This window comes from Plecotus auritus, assembly GCF_963455305.1.
Source record: "Plecotus auritus genome assembly, chromosome: 2".
In the NCBI taxonomy this organism is placed as follows: domain Eukaryota; kingdom Metazoa; phylum Chordata; class Mammalia; order Chiroptera; family Vespertilionidae; genus Plecotus; species Plecotus auritus.
This window is the reverse complement of record NC_137771.1, coordinates 13,836,556-13,846,594: the sequence shown is the minus strand read 5'-3', so window position 1 is coordinate 13,846,594 and position 10,039 is coordinate 13,836,556. Positions and strand designations below refer to the sequence as shown.

General features: G+C 54.3%; 1 protein-coding gene across 2 annotated transcripts in view; it reads right to left on the bottom strand.

Annotated features, from left to right (window-relative positions):
* Positions 1–375: 375 nt before the first annotated feature.
* The window catches only part of ZBTB40 (zinc finger and BTB domain containing 40), a 61,877-nt gene continuing 52,213 nt past the window's right edge, over positions 376–10,039 (bottom strand). For both annotated transcript variants that reach the window (XM_080655045.1, XM_080655046.1), the window contains 5 exons: positions 9,611–9,825; positions 8,322–8,484; positions 7,563–7,649; positions 6,112–6,338; positions 376–4,196 (listed from right to left, as the gene is read on the bottom strand). In XM_080655045.1, the coding sequence (XP_080511171.1) occupies positions 4,002–4,196; positions 6,112–6,338; positions 7,563–7,649; positions 8,322–8,484; positions 9,611–9,825 (887 nt within the window). In that variant the 3' untranslated portion in view covers positions 376–4,001. The remainder of the gene's footprint in view (positions 4,197–6,111; positions 6,339–7,562; positions 7,650–8,321; positions 8,485–9,610; positions 9,826–10,039) is intronic.

The following is a 10,039-nucleotide window of genomic DNA, read 5'->3' as shown; positions in this document are numbered from 1 at the left end:
CACTAAGTTCATTAAGTCCAGGCTTTTAACCCACACTACAATTCTGTGGGGTAGATATAATAACCCCCCCATTTACAGATGAAGCCAGAGAAGGGAGCTCAGGAAGGACCTCACCAGTCACACGGTCAGCACGTGGCACAGCCGGGATGTGCCCAGGTCTGACCCTGCACCACACTGGCTCCCTGGGAAAGAGTGTTTAGGAAATGAGACTCCACAGGACAGGCGAGCGCTCCCCCACCCACCCTGCTAGCATGGCCTGAAGGTGCACAGAGCCCCTAGGAGGCCAGGCCCATCCAGCCTGTTGGACAGCTGCCCTGAGCCACAGAAATCATCTACATCATCACCGTTCATTTGAAGCTCACGCAGCATCACGGTTTTCAAAGTACATATTTTATTAATATAGACCAATGCAAGGTGAGCACGAACAATGGTTTGTAATCCTATTTATACAGCATCATGTGCTGCTTAGTCGTCCTGATCACGGGCGGGGCCGGCCTGGTAAGGTAGAACGACAAACATTTCTGTGATTTGGAAGCCATCGAAATTAAATTGCCCGGGGATACACTTCTCCTCAACACGCTATCACCAAAGCACAGATAGTTTCTCTGCATTATAGGCTGAGTCGATGGTGTAGCAAGTTTCTGAGTTCTGACTGTGCTTCTGAGCCTTTGGCCCAAGTCCTACCAGCCCCAAGGTTTTCTATGGCAACCAAAACAGTTATCAACTTGCTTTCACACTCCCTTCAACCCCAAGTCCTCCTTTATCTTCTACTTCCCCAGGTCCCTGGGATGCACTGGGCCACACCGAGCAGGCCTGGCTGCTGAGTTCTTTTGGGAGGACTGATTAAAATACGCCAGCATTTTCTCCATCACTGTCCAACTTTCTAGCCCGTGTAATAGCAACATTGCTTGTAAGAACCACTCAGTGTAAGGTGAGCAGTTTCCTCCATCCTTGGTCATTCACTGATCTCAGGCACATCCCTCCCACCTCATTAATATGCTGCCAGCCTGTGGTGCCCACATTACCCGGGTGAGAGAGAAACTCCTAGGGCCTGCCTCACCTCCTCGATTTGGGAGTGTTCCTCACTAGCCCAGGTGCAGAGAACGGGCCTGATTCCCATTCATCCTCAGCTCCTCTCAGGCCCTCCCTGGGGGTGAGGCTGATGTGTCCCATGGTCAGCAGGAGGAGAGTCTAAAGCAACCCCAGAGAGGGCTGCAATCTCCAGGGAACCCAGGACTCACACTGTAGACCATGGAAGACCATGCCTCAATTTTCCAAACACAACGCTTTGGAGACAGAAGAGATGGGCTTTATAAAATAAAGGAGGAGACACCTTCGTCTTTGCCCCTGTGCTGCCCCTCTGGCCTCAGGCTCTGCTCAGACATCTCCCTACGGCCATCCTTGCTCCTGAACCTCTACGTGCTTCTCACTTACCTGGATGGTAAGTCCTGTCCCTAAGTGATTCCCGTCATTCCCACCGAATTAGCCTTCCGCTCGCAGCCTGCCTGCCTGCCCCTCCTCACCAGCTGTCTCAGGAGCTCTGGGAGCCACGGACTTCTCCACACCATGGCATAAGCCCCGCGTTCAGCCAGAGGCCACAGGCAGAGAGAAGACCACTGCCATGAAGCAAGTCGGTGAGGGGGACGAGGCCACAGCAACAGTGTCCTCTGTGTCAGTAACTCAGAAGATCTCTTCGGCAGAAGTGGGGGAAAGAAAATGGCCAACTAGAGCTAGAAAAGCTTTTCTACAATAAAATCACACCTGGGCATCTCTAGAGAGGGACAGTGTAAGGTCACTGCCAATGCTGCATCTTGCAAAGGTCTCCTTGGAGCAGAGACAAAACTCGGGATGGCCCTTCCTCATCCCCGACCAGAATGAGCACAAGGCCGTGCCCGACGCGGGTGCCGGGCGAGTCTGACAGCAGCAGTCAGTCCGGCGTCTTGTGTCAGCTCCCAGCTCGGCGACCTGCTGGGCTGGTGACAGGAGAAAACACATGTCCTGTCACAGCCCGGGTCCGTCAGAAATGAAGGGGTCTCAGTACCTGAAGGATCGGAACTTGGGTTTAAAACACACACCTTTCTTATTCGGAAGACTGTTTAAAAGGAGAAACCCCTTTCTCCTGCAGGCCCTCAGCAATTCCTTGTCATTTACTTGTGTTTTGACTGGGAGATGTTTTGAGCACACGCAGTTCCCAGCCGCAGCCTGTGGCTCTGAGGAGCCGTGTCCTCATCGCTGCGCTGGGCCTCAGGCGCTGTAAGCACAGGCCACTCCACTCTCTCAGTGGGTTTATCTGGTGTCAGCGGGAGAGTCAGTGTCATTTCGCCACTTGCAGATCGAGAGCTCTCCTGGGCTGACAGCTCACAGGACTGAAAACCTTAAGGAGACCGACAGGCTTGGCAGCAGCAGTGAGGGCTGCACGTGGAGGCAAAGTCTCAAAGGTTTGAGCACCATCTTCTGGTCATTTTTTGGCTTTTGAGGCGACTTGCCTTTGAAAACGTCATTGACTTCAGAATGAAGATCCCTGAGCTGACCAGCTCAAGCGATTTGCATATCACAATGAGGACACCCTGGAGGCAGGAGTATGTGGGTGGAGGGCCCAGGCAGAGCTCACTGCCTGCACAGGTCCTGGCCCACGCACATGCTGATCAGTGTTAAGGGCCCACCTCTGCCTTTCCAGCAGTGTGCGGTGGCAATAAAAGTCCCTCCCCGTGACCAGCATGCACCCTTTATCCCTGCTTGCCCCTGGCGATGTGAAATGTGCTTGGAAAGGGGTGGGCTAGTCTTCTGCCACCTTGAGCTTGAAGGCCAGTGATCACATTGGGCACTGCCCTCCGCAGGGGGCAAGCCCGAGGTGGCAGGGAGCCTGCCTGTGTGTAAACACTGCACTAGCAGGCCAACCTTCTGGCATGGAGGAAAGGAAGATAAATGCTAGTCATTCTCTCTAAATGGCGGGGACCTACATTCATCTAATTGCACTTCATAATGGACTCCACCACCCATTAATTACCAGATTACATGTTAGGAACAGAAGATAAAAAGCCTGGTGAGATTCAGACTCCAAAGGATCCCTGACCTGCAGAAGCGGTGGCAGCCTGGAAGAGTCAGACAGCAGGCCGAACACCCAGCGTGGAGGACGGTGGCAGGAGGCAGAGCCAGGGCGGTCACGGGCACTGCTCCACCTGGCGCGGGTTGCTAGCTCCATTACATGCTCCAGAGGGGGAGGGACACGGCCTCCGGGTTGGGCAGAAGGCAGGCGTTGACAGGGAAGGGGATGAGGGCAGCGGGGAAGGCCGAGGCTCAGCCTTCAGTACAGAGCACCACGAAGCTCCCGGAGGGGCAGGGACGGCTTTGCAGCCGATGGCCTCCACTGAACACGTCCAGCAGAAACTCTTCCAAGGCTTCGCTTGCGGAAGGGCTGCCGGCACTGCCCGGGTGGGAGTCCCCATGTAGATGAGGCCTTGCTGTGTTCACAGGCTGCTCCTGTCCATGACCAGCAGCTGGGGGGATGAGAGACGTGAGGAAGGGGCCAAGTGTGCTCAAGACTGGGGGCCCCTGGATGGTCTGTGGGTGCTTTTCTCTCATTCTTAAGTGGCCAGAAGGTACTGACAGCATCTGCAGCCCCACAGTGGGGGCTATGACCCCACACCTGCCATTCTGCGCAGAGGGCTGCGGCTCCTGGCACCTCTGCTTACCTGGTCACCAGGTCCTGCCCACGGCTTTCCGACTCTATTTCAGAAGCTCTGCTCTGCTGCGGGGTGGACAGTGTCACGGAGGCCATGGCCAGCCTGTGGGAGGGCGGTGGGTCGGCAATGATAAACTCAGACATTATTGGTTCTATGAGAATGACGCTTCTGCCGTCTATTTTCCAAGTGAGACCATTTTGGTTGGTGCTGGGCTAAGATGCTCATCACGCAGGACAGCCAGGGACAGAGGGCAAAAGGCCCGCCGTGGAGCTTTCTCTCTGCTGCCAGTGCAGGACCCTTTCACTGATGAGCAGCCACTCACTTGGCCTCACCACAGATCAGGGTCACGGTCCCGTCCAGCAGATCCTCTACGGTCACCGCCACGAGCTCAGAGCTGGTCTGAGACGCCTGCGAGTCTGGCAACGTCACAAACACCTGGGACCCAGCAAGCTGGGTCTCCTCCAAAGTGATCACCTGCTCTGTTGAGGTGGCCGGCTCCGGGGTTTGGATCACCTGAAAGGAAAAGACCATGAGGCTCTGGGCAGAGTCCACAGTTAGCTCCCTAGAATTTACATGGTTTCCATCTCAGGCTGTAATGATGATATTTATGTTTTCACCTGAGGAGAGCAATTACACGTGCCTAATGGGAAGAGGCAAATCTTACACACCAGTGATGCAAAGGAGAGGCAGGCAAACAATTTAAATAACCGTGTGCTAAATTGCTATAATTTAGCTCAGTATGCCATCTCAGGCCCGGACTCTGATTACACACCGGTGAGCGCCGGCTCGGCTTCTCACACTGGGCCTTTCCATCTCGAGGATTACATGCAGAGTGAGAGCCATGCGAAAGGAATGCTACTAAGGTGTCAGCTTCATGCTAGAACCAGGGACACTGGAATGATTTGCCGACAGGGGGGTTTCTGGACCTGATCAGGCTAAGAGCCTCCCGTGGCTCCATGGCTGCAGAGCGAGTGGATGAAGTGTGACTTCTGTCAACTCACTCATTTGGCTCACCAGGCTGGCAGGGCAGGCATCTCCCCTCCCTCCAAAGGCCACACTCCTTCCATGTGGGCATCTGTTAAAGATGGCCTTCCCGTCGCAGGGAGAACCAGTCTGTGCTAAGTAACCCACTTCCTGCTGGAACCTCCAGGTTGATGACCTGAACTGCAGAGCTCAGGACAGCCTGATGCCACTGCTATTTTAAGCCAGAGTGCCCACAGGGGCACAGGTACCCTGGCTCTTGAGAACGAGCCCAGAGTGGGCAGCAGGGCACTAGATAAAAGTGGGCAGCAGTGGGGCAGCCCAGCTCAGCCACGTCTCTGTGCCGCTGGGAGTGGAGAGACCAACTATGATGTTCAACCAAAAACCATCCAGAGTAGTTTTCAAGCCGTGTGTTCTTTCTTTTTCTTTTAGCAACGGACTCTTTTCCCAAAGGCCATCTTACCAAGGTTCCGAACAGGTGAGAATGCTAAGAGCACAGCCTCTGGCATAAGGCAGGAGAGTCACCCAGAGGCCTGCCCCGTGACTGGCCCTCGCACCCTGGAGGCTGTAGAACACGGCTTACAGAGGATGCTCAGGAAGCTGAACAGCCGTGCCATCAGCCTGCAGCTCCTCTCCAGTCCCCCCACAAATTCCTGCCAGTACTTAGAGGGGAGCTGCTTTTCCTTTCTGCCCCCCTCTTGAAGAAGACGGGAAGAACAATGAAAGGGGGCGGGAGCAAGCTTGGCCTCAACACACATTAGGAGGCGCTTTCCACCCGGTAAAGGAGAGGCCCACGTGCCCATGTGTGTCCTGCGCCAGCCGGAGGAGCTCTCAGGGTGAAGGAGCTCCCAACAAAGAGCTCCCCACCTCTCCGAGGCTCCCCAGCTCTCACCACATCCCACAGTGCCTCACAGGAGGCGGGAAGTGCGTGAATCGGGAGAGCTGCCTAGGTCAGTGGTCGGCAAACTGCGGATCGCGAGCCGCGGTTTGCCACTCTGGTGACTAATGAGTTTGCCGACCACTGGGACAGGGGCTTAATCACAAGGAACAACAACAGCCTGTAATTATTGGAATTGAGAGTCTAGGTCAGTGGTTGGCAAACTCATTAGTCAACAGAGTGGCAAACCGCGGCTCTCGAGCCGCATGTGGCTCGCGAGCCGCAGTTTGCCGACCACTGGCCTAGGTGGTTCCGCTTTTGGAAATTCTTGTTCTAGACTCCCGCTACTTAGGGGCATCTTGCATGTGGCCACCAGGACACTAGAACTTTCTGTTCTGTTTGGCAAGAGGTCCAGAAAGACTCTGACAGGTCCTCTTAGCGATGACTGTATCGCTTACAGGACCCTCTGAGAACCCTAGAGAGAGAGAGAGGTGTGTAGTGAGGGAGAGACCCCTAGAGAAGCCTTAGGAACCCCATGTTAGCACCCCCGTGGTCTGAGGGCCCAGTCACCTGCACCACCTGCGAGGCCGCTGCCTGGGTTTCAGTGCCCGCCACCTTTGGGTGCTCGGATTCCAGGTGACCCTCCAGCTGGGCCTGGGAGGTGAAGAGCTCCCCACAGAGCTCGCAGGGGAAGGTGCTCTCTGACTGCTTGAAGTGCTCCGTGGTGACGTGGTGCTGCAGTGCTCCGGGGAAGCGGAAGGTGGCCGCACAGTACAAGCACCTGAATGGCTGCGACCCTGGAGGCAGGAGACAGGGATGAGCTGTGGGTGAAACGACTGAGAGACAAGGGCAGGGAGAGGCAGGAGCAGCGAGGAACACGCTCAAAGGCAGACCCGGGTTCTGTGGGCCCGAAGCCCCCATGAACCACAGCTTCAGGAGCCTGAGTTCAGGCTAAACCGCCTCTGCGGAAGCCCGCTATTCCCTCAGCGGCAGGGAATGGTGCTGCCGACACTGTATGTCATCAATCCTAGGAAGCACGTTTTAACATCTCTGACACGGAGTCAACGGCATTTAACGTCGCCACGGGCGAGGTGGCAGTCGGGCGTCACTGTCAACGACTGCACGAAGAACATCGAAACTGGATGAAGTCCGGCACCAGGACCTGCAGTGTGAGCCCAGGGCCTGGAAGAAAATCCCTAGGACAGGAGCAGTGCATGTCTCTCACTGACCGGAATCCAAAGGCTTAGGAGAGAGGAGGCGAGGGGTGAGTGTTCAGACATCCCCTAAACGGGAATGAAAAATAAACCAGTTTCCCATGGTGCTCAACAGACCATAGCCAGAGGCCCCACTACGCGCTCCACCCAGCCCTCCCGATGGCAGTTTACCACCATGTGGAATAACACGCACGTCCAACAATCTGAGTTGAAAGCTACTCTGAGAAGCTGGAGTCTGACCTTATTTATTTCTTCTGTTTCCCTTTTTATATACACACATAAGAATGCATATTGGGGTGGGAACCGGGTGGAAGGGAGCTATGGGGGAAAAAAGAGGAACAACTGTAATAATCTGAATAAAGATTTATTTAAAAAGAAAAAAAATGCATAAAAATCTATGTCAAACTAAGTCCAAAACAGCACTTAGAATAATCTGTAAGTTCTAAGTGACAAGGAAGCAGAGTTTAATTAGCAGCTGCATTTCTTTCTTAATGGTTCATTCTTTTTAAAGGGTGCATCCTAAACTGGCTTTTAGATTTGATGAGACATAGCAGTAACAATGACAATCACAGATCATGCTTACGGGATGCTCACCGGTGCCAGGCCCCTGTGTGTATTTTGTCTACTGGCATATTCAATCCTTACAGTTACCTGACGAGGTAGGAACTACACCTGTCCCTGTTTTACAGATGAGGAAACTGAGGCACAGGTAGCTAGGCTACTTGGCCTGGGTTGCACAGCTGTGAACAGTGGAGAGGAGAGTCTCCGCAGGGCAGGGCAGCTCAACCGCATCCCCAGGGCACTGACCTGAGTGCTGGCACTTGATGTGAACTTGAAGCAAAGCTGGCGTGGGGAAGAGCTCCTTACACTGCTCACATTCATGGAACTTCATATCTGTGAAGCACACAGGGAAGAAAAGGATGGCTCCCTAAGGCTGGACAGTGACAGGGTTGGGGCGGGGGTGATGCCTAACACTGAGCAGGCGCCTACCAAGTGCCAAGAGCCTTCCACCTATGACATATGCACTCTAGTGGTGAAGACGCCAAGGCTGGGTCCAGACGGCCTGGACGCAGGTTGTTGTGAGGATTAAAGGACAAAATACACGTGGAGTTCTTAGCATAGCGCCTTGCACACAGGAAATGCTTCATAACTGCTGGCTGTTGTGATTATCCTCAAATTCCCCTGCAAGGTAGGTATTAATTACAGGCATCCTGAAGAGAAGGAAGCAGGCTCAGAAAGGAGAAGTCACTTGCCAAGGTCATGCAGCTTCTCAGTGCTGGTCAGGATTTCCACCCAGGCCTGTCTGCACCAGAGCCGCCCTTCCCTTGTGCTGTGGCTGAGTGTGACTCGGGCTGGGAGCAGCTTACACTGCCCTCCATCTCTGGGTTAGAGAACTACTGCCACTCAGGCTGCTGTTACTGGGCACCAGCGAGGCACCCTTCAGTTGTGCTGGGAGAACGAAGGTCATTACCATCACACCCTACTCTAGCCCCGAGATGGGGTTCGGGGTAAAGCCAGGATCCGTGTCACTAAGCCTCTCTGCTCCCCGCCTCTGGCACCGCTCACCTGCATGCTCTGTTTTGATGTGCTTCTTGTGTTCAATGGTGTTGGAAAAGGTTTTGTCACACGAGCTGCACTGGAGTGATGAGAACTTAGAAGATCGATGGTTCTGAGCAGCAAACACGTCAGGGTGGTGGGTCCGATTGTGGTACCACAGACCAGACAATTGCTGCAAGGAATTTGGCAAGTGTTCAGTTTCAGGATGTTCCAGCAAGCAGAGAGCTCAAAAAGCCCTCATCCGAGAGGGAAACCGCTCTCAGGTCGGCGATGGGTCTGGACTCCCACTCTTCCCTGCCACCGAGTGCTGGCCTGACAGAGGCTAGTGTTGCGGGAAGAGGCACCTGTGCATGTCCTGAGAGGCCACCAAGGGGCAGGCTCAGCAGGACACTCACTCCGCACAACAAGCCCGTGAGGGAGGAGTTAGAATCATTTCCGTGAGGCGGAGGCTGAGACAGAGGGGTAAAATGCCTTGCCCAGGGTCACACGATTAGTAAATAACAGGAGCAAGATTCAAATCCTGGCGTCTGTTCTTTACCACTGAGCCGTGTCTCACTGCTGCCCAGTGCCCAGGTGCAGGGAGCAACCTGCTAAAGGGCGCAGGGCCCCTACTCCACAGGCAGGTGACCCCTCCTTCCTGGGTTCAGAGCAGCACTGGGACTCCCCACAATCCCACGGTTTCCTAGGGACCAAGCCCAGGCCTTCCTCAGCTCTGTACTGTAATGTCCCAGCACAAGGCTTGGTACAAAGTCAACATCCCAATCTCTGCTGAGCTGCAATGAGCTGCTGGGCTTCTCTCCATAACCTAAATCTTACAGATGCCGGCAAGGACCCTTCTCTTCTCTGTGCTCTTAGGTCTCCATACGTGTGGTTTCTTTTTAGTTCTCTATGGACTTTCCCTTTAATTACATACCAAATTCTGAGGTAAAAAGCGGAGCCCTTCCCTGGGAGTTAAAAATAATAATCCTAAACAAAATAATTCTAGGCAGTGTTACAGGCTCTATTGCATTCTCATGTCCCTCCACACTCGGGGTCAATAGAGTCTAAAGAATGTGACTGCCCTGGGGGAAGCAGCACCCAGTTCAGAGGGTGAGAACTCGGCTCCATTTAGAGCCCCCCCAACCCCCGCTCCCCTATTACTCCCACCAGATCACCTTAGAGAATCTGCATTAGTACAAGCTGCATCTTCATGAGCACCAGCCAAGTCGTCCCACCTGGAGACACGATGTGCTCCACAAACCAGACCAAGGGGAGGAAAGCCGAGGGACAGGGACGAGTGCCAGGGAACCTGCGGTCACCTGGTAGGCCTTGTTGCAGATCCCGCAGCTGAAGGGCTTCCCTCCAACGTGGGTCACCATGTGGCGCTCCAGCATGGAGGGGGCGCTGAAGATCTTCCCACACGTAGGGCAGGGGTGGTAGTCCTTGGAGTGCACCTCGTGGATGTGCTTGCGGTGATCCTGCAGAGTGGAGAAGCTCATCCTGCACTTCTTACAGTCATACGGATCTTCTATGTCTGGTTCCATGAGGGACGTCCATGAGGAAGGGGTGGGAAAAAACACAGGCAGTGGTCAGTGAGGTGTGGGTGGCCGTGCACAGCTCCAGGTACAAGACTCTCTTTAGAGGTCATGCAAGGTCACAGGCTCCAAGGACCAGAAGTCAGTACAGTGATCATCTGACTATCCTAGCTTCGTCCCGGGAGATGGGATTCCTCCGAAGCTTCTGGATTA